This window comes from Cynoglossus semilaevis, chromosome 16, assembly GCF_000523025.1.
Source record: "Cynoglossus semilaevis isolate Cse_v1.0 chromosome 16, Cse_v1.0, whole genome shotgun sequence".
Classification (NCBI taxonomy): domain Eukaryota; kingdom Metazoa; phylum Chordata; class Actinopteri; order Pleuronectiformes; family Cynoglossidae; genus Cynoglossus; species Cynoglossus semilaevis.
In genome coordinates, this window is record NC_024322.1 from 5696906 (window position 1) to 5716169 (window position 19264).

General features: G+C 38.3%; 2 protein-coding genes and 1 non-coding gene across 3 annotated transcripts in view; 1 reads left to right on the plus strand and 2 right to left on the minus strand.

The window, feature by feature from the left end:
- The window catches only part of cerkl (CERK like autophagy regulator), an 18927-nt gene extending 6569 nt beyond the window's left edge, over positions 1-12358 (minus strand). The window contains exons 1-6 of the mRNA XM_008328206.3: positions 11984-12358; positions 11202-11311; positions 7853-8083; positions 2273-2404; positions 1542-1605; positions 1-116 (exon numbers count right to left, since the gene is read on the minus strand). Of these exons, the coding sequence (XP_008326428.1) occupies positions 1-116; positions 1542-1605; positions 2273-2404; positions 7853-8083; positions 11202-11311; positions 11984-12150 (820 nt within the window). The 5' untranslated portion in view covers positions 12151-12358. The remainder of the gene's footprint in view (positions 117-1541; positions 1606-2272; positions 2405-7852; positions 8084-11201; positions 11312-11983) is intronic.
- A 1409-nt stretch (positions 12359-13767) lies between these two features.
- On the minus strand, positions 13768-17196 carry neurod1 (neuronal differentiation 1). The gene is made up of 4 exons (XM_008328204.2): positions 17074-17196; positions 15505-15782; positions 15018-15247; positions 13768-14879 (listed from the first exon to the last, which is right to left on the minus strand). Exons 2-4 carry the CDS (start codon positions 15768-15770, stop codon positions 14314-14316), a joined length of 1062 nt encoding a protein of 353 aa, XP_008326426.1. The 5' UTR covers positions 15771-15782; positions 17074-17196; the 3' UTR covers positions 13768-14313.
- A 1971-nt stretch (positions 17197-19167) lies between these two features.
- trnag-gcc (transfer RNA glycine (anticodon GCC)) lies at positions 19168-19238 on the plus strand. The gene has a single exon. It is a non-coding gene; the product is annotated as a tRNA-Gly (tRNA).
- The last annotated feature ends 26 nt before the right edge of the window (positions 19239-19264 follow it).

The following is a 19264-nucleotide window of genomic DNA, read 5'->3' on the forward strand; positions in this document are numbered from 1 at the left end:
CCAGTGGTAGCGTTGACTTCACGGGTTTTTCTGGAGAGCCTGTGTCTAGCTGAGCTCTGAGGACCAGAGCGTGGCAAAGTTCTGCCACTGATCCATCACCTCCGACACACAGCACCCTGACAGACAGGTGGAGGCAGACCAGAGTCAGGACAGAAGGGATAAAAAACACCTGCACAGTATATAATGAAAGGATGTCACCATCTGTAGAAGGTTTGACGTAGAAGTGTATACACCACTAGGGGGTGACAATGCTAATTAGAAAAAGTACTTTGTTAGAGGCTATCAAAAATTATGGCTATTTTATCTCTTGATTTATGGTTTTTACTAATCAGTGTTGAAAAATCAGGAAGCAAATAAGACAAAAATATGATAGATAGGTAGATCCTCCACCTCATAGATACATATTTGCATCGCAACTTTGTTATCTCAGAGACTAAAACATGATTTGGCAGGAATCGAATCCTGAAATCCAAGGCTTTGAGATAAAACCTTGTTTGGTAAACTTATGTTTACAACCTGTCGAGAAAAGAAGAAGGTCTGGAGCACAGTGAAGTTTCCAGAATGTTCATCTTTACTGTGTGCTTGCAGTCAGTGTGAGGTGAACTGACTCCGCCCTCTTCCCCTCCCCCTTCTTCCTCCTGTGGACCGGATTACCTGAAGCTCCGGTCGCCACGGTGACAGTCAGCCTAATTGGCAAATGTAGGCTTCAACCAAATCCTCACCAGAGCATCACACACATACACACACACACACACGCTCAGCAGCTAGCTTAGCAACGCTGAGCTAATCTTCTCTAAGCACATTAAGCTTCATGAGGGCTGAGCACAAAAGCTGCTTAGACACACACACAGTGTGTGTGTGTGTGTGTATACTTTGTGTGTCTTCATGGCTTCAGAAAATATTCCATTGACTTACATTTATTTTTCAATTGTGCCAAAAATCAACATACACTACATAACCCTTACAAAAATAGACTTAATAACTTAAGCCAATTACTTTTCATTTTCGTACTTCCACTGTAAAGTTCCACTAATGTGACTGTGTGAACAGCATTATATCACAGTGTAAAATCTCCCCTTTACTGAAGGAGGTGTGGGAGGGAGGGACAAGTAGTAGGAAAAACTTTTATTAATGAGGCAGGTCTACAATGACCAGACTGTGTGTGTGTTCGTGTGTGTGTTTAGTCTGGGTCAGTGTGTTTTAGTGTCAGCCTGTTATTTTTACCCAAGTGATCTGCAGTTCAAATGGTGACGTGTAATTAAAAACTTAATAAACAAAATAAAATAAATAAACTAGTAATTAAACTTTGACAAAAATGGGAAATAACTCATGAGTACTTTTTTTGGTATTTCAAAGTAAACAAATTAGTTTAAATTATTTTTTCTCTTCTGCAAACTACAAAATATCAGAACCTATTGATGTCATATCAGCATAAAAATAATCTCAGGAAATTTAATGACAATATTTGAAGTCAGATATCACCTTCTCTCATTCTAATAAGAAGGAGCAAACAGAGTTACAGGAGATGTGAGAACACTGACCCATCGTATTCATCCAGTTTGCATTCCTTCATCACTGAGAGAGCGTGACCCGTCCTCTCTGTCACTGGAGGGAAGGAGGGAAGGAGAGAGAGAGAGAGAGACAGAAAGATGAAGAGAGACAGGTAAACAGATGGAAGGACACTGAGACAGGCAAATAGTGTTCATGCATGTGTGTGGTCACATGTACACTAGTGTGTTTGATGGCTGCCAAGAAAAAGTCGGACAACGGATATCACACCATCTGCTGAGAGGAGAAGGGGAAAGGGGAAAGGAGAGGAGGAGAGGGGAAAGAAGGGGACAAGAGAAGAAAGAAAAGAAAATGAGACAGGAGACGATGGGATGGGAGGAGAAAAGAGCAGGGGAGGGGAGAGGAGAGGAGATAATTGGTACAGGGAGGGTGAGAAGCAGTAAAAGTCAAAGATGGGAAACAGGGAAAGGACGAGGAAACGGGAAAAAGAGGTGCAGGTTGTCTCCCTCTGTTACAACAGATGGGCTAGGCTCCGCCCACTGTATCAGGTTACCCAGTGACGAGAGACAGCCATTAACTCTGACCTTTGGACTTTGTCTACATACACACACAATCACGCACTTTCTCCTGTGTTACTGAATGAGATCAGTTTAATTTCACTGCTTAAAAAATCCTACCAATGTATAAAAGTCTCCAATGCTCCAAAAAGTTTTTTTTTCTTCATTACTGACTGAAAGTGGCATAGAGAGAAACACACACAGACCTGTGATGTCAGTGCGCACGTCTGCCATCTTGAAGAGCGGAGCCACGTGATCTCTGTAGATGTGCACCGCCTCCTTCTTGTGGCTGCTGGGGTTGATGAACACTTTGAGAAACTTGGGGCGAATCGTGAAACCTGCAGACAAACAAAACCACAGCCACAAATTAGCAAAAACTTCAACAACATCTGATCAACCCAACCTTTTTTACGACAATTGTAGTGGAAATGTTCATCTGCAGGATTGGTGTCTTAACCCCAATAACAAACTTTGGCTCAGAAAAGACTTAACTAGATATTTAGCTAAAGCCAAAACCAAAAAGAGCAAACCGAGCCACTCAAGATAACTCAGAGTTAGTCCAGAGTAGCAAAAAAATAAAATGGTTTAAACTTGACAAAAAAACCAAGCATACTTCAAAAACAAAATTCTTTTGGACATGATCTAAAATACAAAAACATTGTAACAACTAATTTTAAAATAATTCATCAAACCATGGCATTGACATGATATTAAAAAAACTTTTCAAATTGATTCAATTTTGATTTTCTTTTAAAACAACACAGGCTTCTCTCTGATTATGGCCATAAATATGAGGATTGGAGACTGTTGTACATTTGTTTTGGAAACACTACTTCATTAACTGATTAATAAAACATGTTAAGTGCCGATTTGAATATGCGATTAAAAGCTACATCCTATCATCATGATGATATCAAGGCTAATTATTAGCACTGTTGAAAGACTTAGTGTGGTTGCATGGCATTGACTGCTAACTACAGAGACACGAGCCCACACCCACACTCACACAGACACACGAGCTAACCCCCCGTTCAGCTCATCATTAGGAAGATTTAGAGACCGCATTATAAATCCCCATAGACCAGTACAGATCAATACACAAACACACACACACACAAGCTCCATTATCCCACTCATTACAATAATCTGTTCCCAAAAGGCCATGACCTCGCCCTGTTAATGACCCTGCACACACACACACACAGTGCACCCCCTACCAACACAACACCCCATGGCTCTGACCCAGCTCTCAGGAGTTTCTTCTGAGGGGGAGTCACTCAACACCATCACCACTCATCTTTATACTGGACACCAACCATTACCAGAAGCCCCACCCTCATGTACCCCCCCCCAAAACAAACTAAAGAAAAGACACAAAAGGGCTGGGTGACCACCTTCTGTAAGTCCACCCTCATTATTTATTATTATTTACTGTCCAAAATATACAGCATAAATCAGGGGATCAAAGAAAAAACCCATTTAATTAGGGGTCAAGTTGAAGACCACAACAAGGGGACTCAATGGGAATAAGTGACTCTCAGACTTTAGTGGTCCATTGACCTGGAGGTTCCATAAACACTTATGGAACAACCTTTTGCAGTGTTCTTTTACTACGTTTCTTTTATTACTGGAAATTAAAAGACTGAGCTGTAAATGAAGACCTTGACTTTCTCTGTGGAAATTAACCTCCTCCACCCAGTGGTCCAATGCTGCCACCCCCCTCCCCCAGCCTGCCCCAGAAAAAAATACTTTAAGCTAATGTCTAAACCACAGCAGGTGATTCAGCCCTGGACCCGAAGTTCTTATCCAGTGTCAGTAAATATTCACATCAGAGTCCTGATAAAACATGGTTACATTCAAATAGTTATTTTTTTTTCCTCAGGCCAAAGGCAGACAGACATAGACATGTTGGGATATCAGGTGTTCATCAGATCATCTCGCAGACTAGGGAAGTGGCTGGTTACTATGGTGTTCCTGAAGCATCACCATGGTAAACAATCCCAATGTCGTTGGAACCTTGAAGTCTGAGCACTGAAGTCTCACTGACAGAACAGACTGACTATGTCTGTAGCCACACTTTACAAATGACTGACTCTAGTCACCCTTTCTAACCTTTCATATATCAAATTATAATTTTTAAATATTTGTACTTTACACTAACTACTGTCTAACTTAACCAACCACAGTTAATAACCAGGAGTTACTATGAATTATGAAGTACGTGGTAAAGACGTAGAAATAAAAGTAAACATACAACACGTGTCTAGTTTTAATCTAGTTCTAAATGTGATTAAAACACCAGCACCTTATGACAAACATCTGTGTTTACAGGTTGTACTAGGCAAAATTAAACAAACTGCAGGGTTCGATGACGTATTAAATTAATTGGTGTGATATACTGTTTAGTACGTCTGTGCTTATAATTAAGTAAGTTTGCTTCCTGTAAAACCTGACTGCATATAAAAGGTTTGTACTCCACAGATTACAGACAGTGGGTTGAGAGACCCATGTTAATATGTAACAAAAAGGTCTTAAATTAGAAGCCAGTGGAACAAGAGAGGTAAACAGAGCATCATTGGTTGTTTAAGTCAGTAAGAAAACTACAGAAACAGAGGCAGAAGACGTCACGGATTAATACAGCTGGGAATCTCTGGGCAGCTCACGATTGGATTATGACTATAAGGCCAATAATTTTGATAAGGAAAATATTATAAAATTGTTATGAACTGATTATGCCAATATATTAGTATTAGATACAAATTTTAAAAGGTATATAACCAATCCACAGTTACTACTTAACTTAAACTACAAGTAATGCAAATGGAGCAGCATATCCCTCTTGATGTTAGAAGGAAAACATGACAATGAACTGTTTCTGAATGACTTGTACATAAATATACCTTATTCATAAATGTAGTCTAAAAAAACTCATTCAACCTTAACCCTAAGAATTTATGTCAGTGATTCCTTCTACTCTCCTATGAGAGTTAAACTGAAGTGGCATTCTCACTAACTGCCAAAACTCTGTGATGGTTGCTGTTTTTGATAATCACAAACCAACAAAGTGAAACATTCACAAGACATTTTTGAGGCAAAAATGTCACTGGCTTAATAAAAAAAAAAAGTTTCCAGTAAAGACAGAGTCATCTTCCTTCCAGTTATTGTAACGGCACTGAGTAACATGTGAGACAAAAAAAAATCCCACTCAGCAGGTAGTTTGATTGTAATTGATGTTTTTATTAATATTACTTTAGCTTGTGTAAAATGTAGATATTCATAACCTCATAAAATGTTCTAATTATTATTGCAGAGCAGTTGACGAGGCATGCTACGCAAGTAGAATGTTTTCTGGTTTTGATGTGACTGATGTTAGAACTAATCGTTCCATGACTCCCATCAGTTCCAGCACTGACCTGTCAGCACGCTGCAGAAGGAACAAACTGCAGTCCGTCTCCCCAGACGTCTAAGAGCGTGCATAAAAGAGACTATACAGCATCACTGTTCGCCTTTTGTTACTCGCACTGCTATTCACCCGCTACACACTGTTATGCAGCTGCTTCTCATAGCGCACTGCTCAGAATAACGCTGTGAAGACAGGAAGTGTCTGCTCTCTGCTCACCATTGTGCAGCTGAATGTTTGGACCTGGAGGTTAAGAAGTGGCGTTGGACTGCCTGCTTCACGAACGCCACGATTCGCCAGACAATGCGCTTTTCACACTGACCTCTGGCTGGAAAATAGGCTTAATGTCCACACAGCAGCAGAGCGACCGGGAGAGTGTGTGTGCTGACCTTCCTCACACCGACACACGCACACACTCACTCATGCGCTACGGTGTGTAAAGTCACAAAATAACAAAAGCCATCACAGTTTGATGTGCGGTGTGACCATGTGAGCTGACACACGACCTATGCACCAGTGTGTGTGTGAGGTGCCAGAGACACACATGTAAAGAAGTTGTGACTTTGCTGCAGGGCCTCATGGGTAATCTGGTTTGATAGACAGACAGACGGACAGAAAGACAGGTGACCAGCGATAATGTGTCAGAGCAATGCCATGGTGACGGAGCGACAGTAGAATGTGTGCTTGAACTCTGACCTCTCCATTTATGAGGGGATTGTAATGTCTCTGTTGGTGCTGACATCTCTGGATGAACCTAATATCTGTAACACGTGTGTTTCTGTGTGTGTGTGTGTGTTAAACCCATACACCCAACTCTCCCAACATTTCTATTGTGTTTAAGTGTCAGCCAGGCACCGCCCACAACAGTGCACCTGGGAAAACAGCGTCTGGGAAATTCAGACTTTTATTAAATGCGTTCTGTACAGAGTTGCTCCAAACACTGAGGCTTATGTTGTGTAAATCCATGCAGGTTTATGCTTCAGGAATGGTTCAGAAACATATTCTTAGGTGATGGATTTAACATTGAGAGATAACATGAAGATAGACACGAAGAAAAACTTCTTGTGCTGTTTTTTCTGTAATCTAGATCATGCTCCCAAGCTTGAGAAAAGACACTGTTGAGTTGCATAAAATACTGTTATTACAGTTTAATTTTACTAAAACAATGATGGCAATGTCTTTTTCATTGCGTTATTGGAAGATAACACGTCACCCCACTGCATAACGCTCATTCCATAAATACTAAAACCCAACCTAAAAAAGTACTGGTAATGGTACTCGCTGGAAAAACTTGAGAACAACTCCAGTCTCTACATTAACACAGCAGAACAGCTTTGACCATGGGTTTACAGCAGTGAAGCTCGCAAACCTGCTGCAGGTTTCTCCTCAGGTGTCATTATCAACTGTCCTCACACTATGGGCTGAATCCAGTACAAATGATATTATTTATAGATTGTGTTTGAGATAATCTTTTTTACGGACAAAATGATTTAGCTGCTGACAGGAAGTAATACAGCTCAGCTGAATGTGTGTGTGCTCTTTTGTTCAGGTGGATTAGTGGCCAGCAGCAGATTACAGCTCCCATCTGATGTAACTGAGAGTTACTTCATTAAAGTGAGTGGTGCTCGGGCACAAGACAATAAAATCACAGAACAACCAATACAGCTAGTGTGACATGACCCAGTAGCTAATCTGGAGAATTCCTCTTAATGTTATTTCACAGCCTTTATACTGCAAACGAAAATAATGACTTTTTCTTTTTACAAAACAAGGCAGGAGTTTTGTTCAAAATGGGGCCTTGCTGGATAAAGACATTATACATAAAGATTTAGGACAAATTTATTAACATTGTAAACCCATTAGCATATTCATCCATCCATCCACCACAGTGCTAATAAAAGCAGTATTACTCACAAGTGTCTGTAATCATCTTATAGGATGACGTTCACAGAAATACTGAGTCATGTTTCCTCTGTGTAGCTCTTACAAAACACAAACATGTTTTACTTTAATAAAACCCTACTCAATTACCATTACCTACTGTTGAATTATATTCAGGATTTAAATTTTATTCTGTATTTACAGTTCTTATTTATCACAGAATATTTAAAAGTAAGTTAAAAAAAAGCAATATATTATCAATTAATTGTTCATTAAATTGTAAATTAATATCAAATAAGTTTTGAAACATTGTCAAATATCTATGAAAATGTGTAAATTATTGTGATTTTCATCCAGTAATTTCTAATCAGTTTATGCAGTAAATGTATATACAGTAATATCGTACAGGCTTCTATTGTGTTTTTTTCAAATACTACATTCCAAAATGTCATAATAATTATTCTTTGTTATTACTCTTTCTTTGTATTTTAAATCAGCGTCTCACCTGTGACTAGCTCTTTGATTTTGTTGTACCAGCGGTATGTATGTTCAGATGAGGCGTTGTGGAGGTGAAGTGTGTCCTCTTCCAGCTTCCTCCCTTTCCTCCGGCTGTGGAACAGGGTCAGACCAAGCACAGGTCCCCCCGACTGCTGGCCTGCTGCTCGCCGCCTCTTCACCTTCACTGCAAACACATCTTCCAGCAGTAACACTTCAGGGTGTAGAACGCGTGGCTCTTCTGCAGGTGAGACGCAAACATGTCTGAGCTATTCAAAGTTTCTGCAAATCACACATACCTGGTATGTATACTATGTTGGCCAGATATTTTGAACTGTTCAATCACATGCTTCCTAGGTGGTAGTATCTAATGAATATGGTCCCAGTACTGTGTGTACTGAAAGTTCTGAAAACAACATTTTGAACTTTATTCTTACTTTTCTGGAATTGTTGTAATTATATCAAATTTTATCCTACTACTGGAATACAGTAGTTGAAATTTAAGAATTATAGTTCATCATAATGTATTGGAATTCACCATGTGCTATGCAATTATCAATCAACCTCAGGTTGTTCAGTGCAGCGTGCTGCGGACAGTTCATGTGTTGTTACATAACAATATTACTGTATTACTAATCACTAATCCAGTGATGATCAAAACAGCACACGTCTGTGCACATGTCTGTGTAATCTCTGCATGTCCGACCAATGGCATGCTCACATGTGATCAGTTCATGTGGACTGTATAATTGCCCCGCCCCGTTTATAATGTCATTAATAATAATATCCATGCTGATGTAATGGATTAGAGTCAGTCTTAAGAACCAACACTTTTCCTACACACAGTGCTTGCCCTGAAACGTCAATGTCTTCATCTTCACAAACCTTTCTATTAATTTAAATAACATGGAATCATTTGTAAATACTGCTTTTTTAATCTTAGAATGATAGATTAAATACTTAAAGCAATAAATTCTAGGTTGTTTACAAATGTTTACTACTCTTTACTGTTGTTCATTCTTTATACTCAGTCTATGATCAGACACAAAAAACAATATCTCTTGGCAAATCTATGTGCAGCAGCAAGCAGTCAGATTCACTGAAGGCTGATTATCCCCTCCTCTATAAAATGCCCTCCTGCTGTTATCAAATATCACATAACCCTTCGTCCACCCAGAGAGGCCAACGTCCATATGTCAGGGTCACAGTCTGTCTGTTGCGTCTTATTTTTCAGTAGGGTTTTCTTCATGTTCTACATAGTAAATGCAATTTTTTAATCTGCTTTTTATCTGTAGAAATTTTATTGAGGTGAAATGAAAGGACAGACCTGCAGGACAAATTTTATCATGTTTTAGCAAAAGTGTGTGATTAGACTGAATGCTAGTGCTGGTTAATAGAGCTAGTATTTCTCCCCCAAACTACAGCTTAAAACTACATTAAAAAGTCGTATCCTAGTTAAATCATCCCTTTCAGTCTTTATACTTGATATGGTATTTTGCTAATTGTATTGTAAAAATCATTTGTAACAGCTGAAAAGGTCAGAGGACATCCTCTAAATCAACACCTTCTTCACATTTGATCACTACACTAAATCACACCAACAGACAGATTCTACTTCTGCCTCACTGAACATGATTCTTATCTTAGCTGACAGGACCGACAGAGCTGCAAACATGCACATGTGCACAACCTAAACCACACACAAACAAACACTGCGTTGATTCTCAAACTGAATGTTGTTTTTGTCCAGATGGAGATGAGTTTGCCATCATGTCACCGACCCTCTGTGCCAAACCACACACACACACACACACGTGCACAAAATCCCATAGGATGGCATTTGTCAGGACACCTTCACTGTCTGTGAACCTAAATTTTCTCACCATCACCAAACACAAAATGATCTAAAGCCTCCCCCCTGGATGCATAAGGAGACAAATGAGATCGCTTTTGTAAAATACATGCAGCTAAATCTGACCAATTTTCAGGCCCTTACTACAAATATCACAATATAGTTCACATAAACACATACACACACCCAGTGGCAGTCCAGGCTCGTGGTGACCAAGCCATGTGGCTGACTGTGGGGAGTTATGGGTTGTAGTTTCACACACACACACACACTCACACATACACCTGCAACCCTGTGACATTCTGTCCTTGTTGTCAGTGATGACAGTGATCCTGCGATGATTTCGGTTCAGTATTGATTTCCACAATCTAGAAGATCAATGTAATATTGAAGATACTTCAGCTAGTGTGCACCTGAGCTGAAATTTAGATTTGATATGGATTGTTGGTTATGACTTGGCATTTTTTTGGTAACAATATTATGCATAGTTCTTACAAATGAAGCATCATTAGTTTCATTCATTGGACAGTGAGACATAGTTATGTGACATGTGTCATGAGAATCACTAACTGCAAAATGTTAGGAATCATCAACTCTGCTAATGTTCCTGTTGCCATTTAAATCTAAATCTCTATCGCTGTGTGTACAGCACGTGACGCTGGTTGGTATTAACGTAAAAACACAGTGTGTCTGTCAGGTCTGGGGTCTCGTCTCCCTGTCAGACGGCGAGGCCACTGAATGAGACAGGATGAATTCATGTGTGTAAATAAACAACAACAGCTAATCCGTTTATATAGAAATGTATAATCAACACACTCACACACAACACACACAGCATGTTGACAGGCTAACTGTGTGTGTGTATATCTGTGTGTGTTAATCTGCTCACACTGAGAGACTCTAATAACCCCCCATGGGCCGAACCAACTGCTCTCTATACTACTGCCAGCACACACACAAACATGCACACAAATTTGGCTTAATGTCATTAGTTTGGATATAATACAGAAAAACAGATTGCACACACACAGACACACACGCAATACACACCTTCATCTTGATCCACTTTACTTATTCTGTCTGAATAGATGTTAAACAATAACTATCACCAAACACCAAAATATATTGAGATATTATCAGGTAAATAACAAAAATCGATAGTCAAAAAACAACAAGCATTAGAATGGCTTTAAATATATTTCACAAAATCTCTACTGTTTTGATTTAGTTTTAGCCAGTGTCGTTATAAACATATCAATGATTAGCAGGTTTAGCAAACATTAACATTTCTTTTTAAAAATTGAGTATTTTACAAACTACTGGTGAATTTGAATAAAGAGCCATAAGGAGAACTCAAAAAGACTCCAATGCAGTAGATGTGAGTCCAGATGTCAAGTTTGAGGTGGTCTCACTATGAGACGACTTATCCATTACACCACCAGCTGCCCCTGCATTCACACAGTCTTTGTGCAAAGATCACATGACAACTAGTCACGTGGTAGCTGACCTGTCGGTGTCTCTGGTGTAATGGGGATCCAGGTCAGTCTGGTTCTGGTAAGCAGGACGTCTTGACTTTTTTTTCCCAGTTTGAAGATCCCTCGCAGTAAGACACCCTCACTGGAACATACAAAGGATTGAACACGCCATTTCATTTGGTTTTGGAGATGTAAAAAATAGTAAAAGGATCTCACCTAACTGGGATAACAACTAACCAATGAGCTCAAAAATCTTGTCCAATTACAAACAGATTATTTAATAAACAACAACTACAATAACAAAGTATTACTTGTCAATTCATTCTGTTCTACACTGTATTCTCATGGTACGATGACAATACAGACCATAAAATAAAATAAATGAAAATAATCTAATTTCAGTTCAACCATTGTCATACATACAGTAGGACCAAAAGGTCACTCCGTTTTGAAAATAAGTGTAATTTTAACTTGTTTACTCACATACTTCTTCATACAACTTCATTGTTTTGGTAAGTTGTTGTGTTTTGCACATTTCTTTTGCTTGTTCTTGGCTACCATGAAATTATATAGGACATGGTACTTTGTTTGGTCATTTCGTTGTTATCTTTATTTCTCAATTGTATAAATAAACATAAGGAAAACAGGCCCTATTTTCCTTATCAATAATATGAAACACTGTGATTGATTTTTGCTAACGCGGTTCTGCTAATACGCTTTTAACTTTTTTTTTCTAGAGCAATGCCTGTGACATAACTCTTTTCTTCTGTGTGAATGTTTCTCCTACAGGAACCCCCATTAATACCACACTCACCTGTCCTTCTCCTGTTGCCCTTCTTCTTCTTCTTCTTCTTCTTCTCCCCTCCTCTCCTCAGTCTCCTCCTCCTTATGGATGGTCTTCTTTTCGCTACGTTTCTCTTTTTTCTTCTTTCTCGTGTTGTCTCGTTTCACCCCCAGCTCCTCCTCTCTCGAATCTAACATGTTTACTACTCAATCAAATAAATAAACAAACAGACCTTTTTCCTTCTTTAAGAAACTAGCGACAGATAAACTAACAGTAATCGCATCAGCAGCAGGTTACTGTGTGTTTCCGGGGTCTCGCCATGAAGGCATCGGCTCAGTGCGCGGGCACGTGCTTGTGGTGTTGTGTATAATCTTGAGCCTGTAACCCTAGTGCGCGCTACCGTGCGTATCCTCTGAAAAGGAACGCGCACTGTATGACTAAGCTAATGGAAAACTTTTAAAACGGTCTAAAGAAAGAATGCAGTACCCACGTATCGTCACATGTCCAAGCTGACCTGACTCATGTTTTATTCACAACTTCTGTTTTACTAAATAAGTAATTTGGTGAATATTTCAAGATGTAAATATTCACAAGAAAAATATAAATTTCCTATTAAACTCAAACTTTCACAGTTACCCTGTAAGATATTGTAGCATAACGTATCCTACGGTTTCCATTACATCCACAGAATTTATTTTCTGTTAAAAAGTTAGTCAAAATAAATGGCACTGTTATATAAAACCTCTGTCGATAAGCCACATAGGCTTGGCGTTTTATTCTTAACTGGAGTCTGCCATATGTTCTCCAACATAATAGCACTATGTTATTGATATTTAAAAAGTATGTATCACAATCATCAATTCATTCTTTTTTAAAAACTAGGAGTAAAACTATGCTCAGCAGTACTTTTTTTTTTTTGAATACTAGTGCAGATATCTAGCTATACTTATATTTTTGCAAGCTATTAGAAGTACATTTTTGATTTAAAATTTTTTATATTTCTGGTGTTACCTATTTTAATTCTCTGCTCATTATGCATATATCTTGGTGTTGTAGTGAATATTTTCACATTGGTAAAAAGGTCTGGCCTTTTCACCAATGCAGAATAATTTATTATTGTCCTCTGCCATCATGTTCTCTTTCATAGTTATTCCTTTTTAACAGGGAGACTAAATGGTGGGATATGGCCACCATATTGTCCCTGTTGACACACACTCACACACTCACACTCAGCAGGGCAACAGTATGAATGAGACAGGAGAGCAGGGGGCTTCTCATGCATAAACAAGATCATTTTCATAAATTAAAGTCTTGCCTGGAGAACCAACATCTGTGCCCTTCACACGCACGTACTTGCACCCACCCACACACACACACTCTCTCTCTCTCTCACACACACACACAAACACACACACACACACACACACAGTAATTCAGGGTTTATCCTGTAGTCAATATGATAATATTGTTAACATGTAAACTGGGTTTCCTCAATTAGAAGATGTACATTTCATGCTCATATCAAAGCTTTACACCTCAGTAAAAAATATATTTTTTAGAAACTGATTTTTAGAATTTAAGAATCTTTAACTACTATTACAATTAAGGAAGGATTACACATTTGATATCAGAGTTTCTTCAATGTGATCATTTCATTTTTGGAAATTGGAATTCTACTGTGTATAGATTTCAAATTTTTCAGAATACTAAGCTCAACCAAGACACTTATTTTGTTCATCTCAATGTAGATTGAACTGCTGGAGTGTCTTTGCTGATTTGTCAAAATCCTCATTCTTTCAATTAACAGACTCAGATACATCACAATGAACTCCTTTTATTAAAAGGCATTTATAAACATCTATTTTATAAAATATGAGTTACATTTAATGTTAACAGTTGACACTACGAGAAACCTTATAAAAAGCATAAAGTAAAAACCACATGAACAACAAGAACAGTTAAGAACAATCCCAGCTGAAAAACCATCCTGACACTGCATAGCATCGCTTCACTTACACACTGTCCCAAAAATAGAGAAATCTTTATTATGTCAACATTTGGAATCCTCAGCTGAGCAGGTTAGGCTCGGGTTTAACAAAGTTGCATAGTTTTTTTTCCAGATTATTGCTTTTTGATTGTTTTAAGTGATAGCGTTGATAAGGATGACACATTCAGAGAGCATTTCTACAGTGCGAAATGCTACATAGATAACATCAACAATATTATTGCCATTGACACCATGCTTATGACCAAAAAGTTGTAGATCAGATGCAGACAGAAAAAATAAAGGAAAGATATATAATGTTCTGTCTGTTCATCTTTGTCCACATCCGTCTCTTAGTCCTTTATTCTCCTCTATTTCAGGAGTCATGGAAGATGGCGTTCAACTGAGCGTTCATCAGCCGCTCATGGTGCGATTGTCCCTCAAAGCCCATCATCCCATCCATCTGCAGGTCACCACACCGCTGGTTGGTCCCACCACCACCATACATAGTTGTGTGTCCCGGAGCTCCTCCTCCTCCCCCATAGTGCACGCTGAATGCGAAACTCTTGTCATAATCGGCAGCTGTGACAACCTCATGCTTAAAGGACGAGGAAAAGTTTCCGTTGATGCTAAGTGGAGGACTGAGGGGTGCATCGAACGCAGGGCCTTCAGAAACAAGGACCCCATCAAAAAAAGGCTCCATGGGCCCATAGGGCTGGCCCTTAACCTGGTGAAAGATATGTGAGGGGTCCATGGTGCCGTAGGGTGGGCTCGGCAGGCCGGCTGTCAGTCCAGGACTCTGGTAAGAGAAGTGTCCAGGATAGGCAGCAGCTCCAGCTGGGTTAAGATGAGCCGGAATATCAGGCGTCTGCTCTGGCAGGAATGTTCGGGGGTTTAGCTGCAGGCAGCCGGCTACCAGGTTAGTGGTTGGCTGAGAAAGCCCTGCAAAGCAGAAAAAAAGTCCAAAGATTAGCCACATAAACAGTGCTGTTGTAACATTTTGAGTTTATCGTTTGCCACCACTTCTGGTCTATGTGCCATAATAATACTTTTATTTGACTACATTTATTGGATGCTGACCTTTGCAGAGGGCCTGCACAAAACTCATGAGGTCGGGTGCCTTGCCAGAACGCAGAATCTCACTTAGGGCCCATATGTAGTTCTTGGCAAGGCGGAGCGTTTCAATCTTTGAAAGTTTTTGGGTCTTAGAGTAACAGGGGACAACTTTGCGCAGACTTTCGAGAGCGTCATTCAGCCCATGCATGCGGTTTCTTTCCCTGGCATTTGCTTTCATCCGGCGGATTTTAAACCTGTGGAAACACAATTTACATTTATCATTAGCTCAGTGTTATATAATCACATAGTGTTAAATAAATAAATTTAAAAAACTCATAGAAGGCAAATTTGCAACTAGTAGAAGCTAGCACAATAGCTTGTAACTTTTAAGTGTAGTACTACAATATCCACTGTAGTCCTGCTCTTCACAAACATTTTATTTTTCAAATATTGTATTGTTATTATTCAATATATATCAATATATCAAAAATGCCGCAAAAAAAAAAATCACCTTTGCATCCGAGCCTTTGTCATCTTCTTTTTCTTTGGCCCTCGCCTCTTGGGTTTGTTCTCACCGTCTTCTTCCTCCTCCTCCTCCTCCTCCTCCTCATCTTCATCCTCCTCGCCATCATCCTCCTCGCCATCATCCTCCTCCAGATGGAGTTGATTGTCCTCTTCCTCTCCTGCAGCCTGAGGTTCTCCCCCTGCAGGGCTGCAGAGCTCCTGCTGCTCCTCTAATTCCACTGAGCACTGCTCCTCCCGCACTGACCTGGTCATGATACCGATTCACTGTAAAATAGAGGAGGTGTGTCCTTCAGATAACTTTTTTCCTCTTTTTCTTTTCTTTTTTTAAATTAATTAATGCATTTTCAAAGAGAGCTTTCATTCTGTTTTATTATTAGCTGTTATTTTAATTTTGATTGCGTGTCCACATTATAAGGAACAAGTAATTCCCCTTCAAAACCATTAACTCTTTATCAAAGTTTATGGAGAGTTAGCGCTTAATTTTATAGAGTTGCTGTAAAATAAAAAAAAACAAACAAATACAAATCCGTCATCTTTTCTCAAAACACGTCAGTGTTTCTCTCAGTTCAAGCTGTACTTGTTTTAAGTAAATGTTTTGATTCTTTTCACAATTCATTCACTTTTAAACGTTCTTGATTCCTCTAAATCCTTTTAGAAATATGTGAGTAAATAAGGAAATATGTTTATTTTAAACGATTCGACTTTGAGGGCACAGACACGCTCACTTTAGAAATTAAACATTGCTGTTTCAACAACTGGTTATAGATACGAGGAAAAGAATTACGCGGCGCTGCATCATAAAGTCTTTTAACAAAATAATATTATGAATATTTTTATCATTAACGTATCTATAAAATATGATGCGCCACATGGAAAAACAAAGAACATAAACATGTTTTAGGTTAGTATAATCTAATTATTTTATTAGACTAATAAAATATGAAACTAGTTCTTGTACCAATGTCGCATAGGTCTCCATAAACAGGCGCACTTCCTTTTGTAAATTAATATATAAAAATAATATATACATTAGTACCACGCCATAATTATTTAATTAATTTATTCAGGATTAAATGAGTTATGTAGTATTGATATACCCAAACTATAAATATATAAACTAGTATGTAAGTAAAAAAAAAAAAACTAGTTCAAATCCCGTGTCAATCTTTCTTCGTTTGAGACAGGTTTACACACACAGAACTAACACAAATAAATAAAAATAAAAGGACAATAATATTAACAATATAATATTAACCATAACATAATTTAAAGCTTAGATTAGATACATTAAAATGTAATATAAATGTAGCAGACAAAAACAACACAAAACTATACTAAATAATTTTAAAAGGTCAACAGTTATTTTTAAAATATATTATTTAATTAATTCATATTTTGGTTTCATTTTGAAGCAGGCATTTTTATGAATCCATAAAACTGTAATTTGTTATAAATCCTTGGAAGGATCGACTAGGTCCAGACCTGATAAATCAATCAAACTTAAATGATTGTGGAATATAATTCATTTAATTATATTCAGTTTTAAAATTCTTACCTGTTGTATTTTGTTTGTGCTGATGTCCGTCAGATCGCACTCATCCCGTGTTCTCGAGGTGCGTGTCCGTGCGTGATTGCGCGTGACCTGTTCTGCGCTGTTCTGAGGGGTGTGTACGGGAGGATGCTGCTTTTATACTCACCATACGTACACACACACACATACACACTCACACAAAGACACACCGAGGATTGCAATTAGCATATCGGTGTCCCGCCCTCCCGGCACGCGCCATATGGTGGGTACGTCATTAAAACGGCCCCGGGGGTCACGTGACAAATGTTCCATTAATGTGAGTCTCTCTCTCTCTCTTTCTCTCTCTATATCTGGTTGTCTTCTAACGTTCTTTTGCTATCAACACTTTGCTCTTGTGTATTTGTCTGTGTTCTGCTGTTTAAGATGAAACTTTAAAATTTCTAAAATTTTAAAGGTATCCATCTTAAAATGAACGAACTTGATTTTTCATAAAATACCAATCCTGTAACAAGTCTTGCAGGTGCAAATAACTCACAGAGAAAAATGTCTCTTTTGACGTTAATGGTTGCAGACCGATGTTATAACCAATTGAAAGACTTAGTTGCCTTTTTACTTACACACACGTATCCACGAGGTTCACCTCAAAGTGGTCTTGGAGTCGTGGAAACTGTGTAAAGCCTTGAGGGAACAGACTAACAATTGTTTTTTACCTTGAGTTTAACAGTTTCCTGATTTGGTGTTCTCACATCTATCATGTCAAATCACCAACCATCAACACTTAAGGGATACATGAGTAGAGCAACTCAAGTGATGTTAAAATGTATGCTGCTCTTGGGATGCTATTAAGATACATTTAAGTTATGAGGCTCCTCCACCACTTTTTGGTTCTGTGTACATCACAGCTGGGTTAACACCCTGATGTACAGGAAAGAATCTGTGGACTTTGAACCAAATTGTCCTCCAGTCGAGAGATTACTATGGTGACCACACAGTGGTCATTAAGAGGTTACTGGGCAACACCAGATCAGTGTGCCTGTCTGTCAGTGTGGACCATTTTACAGCTAATGGTTAACAAAATATATCCATCCACGTTTCCATATTATTGTATTTTACCTAGCCTACTTTTACTTATCTATGATTCACACGTCAGCTCTAATATATATTAAAATAAGCTGGAAAAAGAACAAAACAAGACAATGCTGATAACAGGTTGTTTGAAAATTAATTTTATGGACAGACGTTCCTTTCGTAGTCCTAGGATCAGTTTCTACGTCATTACAAAGAAATGGTATTCAAAGAAGGAAGCACAAAAGGAAAAGAAAAAACGAGACATAATCGATTTTGAATCAATATTATCATTGTATTTTACAACATTTCTTCTAAATCTCCCTCTATCGGTGTACGTGCGTGCGCACATCTGAATTGACGGTCAAATTACCCTATTCATTCAGTATAAAGTGCATCCACTGAAACCTAAATTCACATTTTTTTAGAATATAAGATAAATCAATATAGAACAACTAACTAACTAACTAACTTCAGAATAAAAAATTTGCAATTTGGTTGACGATGTATGCATACGTTGAAACACACAATGTTTGTGTTTGGTTTCCACCTAGTGGTTAATTGAATGTACAGCACGCATATCTTAGATATGGTTAATAAATAAAATCCATTGAGACTTATGGCCAGGAGTACGCAAACGTCGAAATACTACAAACTTGATTCCATTTTTTTTTAAATTCAAATTTTTAAAACTCAATTTCAGATGAAGCGGCGCATAAAATTAAAGATAATATAATACACGATGGTTTTGTATTAGAAAGTAAGAGAAGTGCATTTGTAAAACTGAATTTCTTTTCTTTTATGTGTTTTAGTGAATTTGCCATTGGATTGAGCTTATGTATATCAAGAACGACTTAACAGTCAATTAAACAACCATTCAAACCCAAATTTATATCCATAGTCAATTTGGAACATCTGCCTAACAAAATGAATGACCTCAGTGATGTCCTCAACTTCGAGGGAAACAGCGTGCACATTATAATTTAAAATATACATTGATTTAACACTACTTCTGGCTAAATTATAAACATTTTGTAAAAGCTTTGATCTCAAGCATTGGTGGTTCAGTGGTAGAATTCTCGCCTGCCACGCGGGAGGCCCGGGTTCGATTCCCGGCCAATGCAACTGTCCTTTTCTTTTCTTTTTTTTC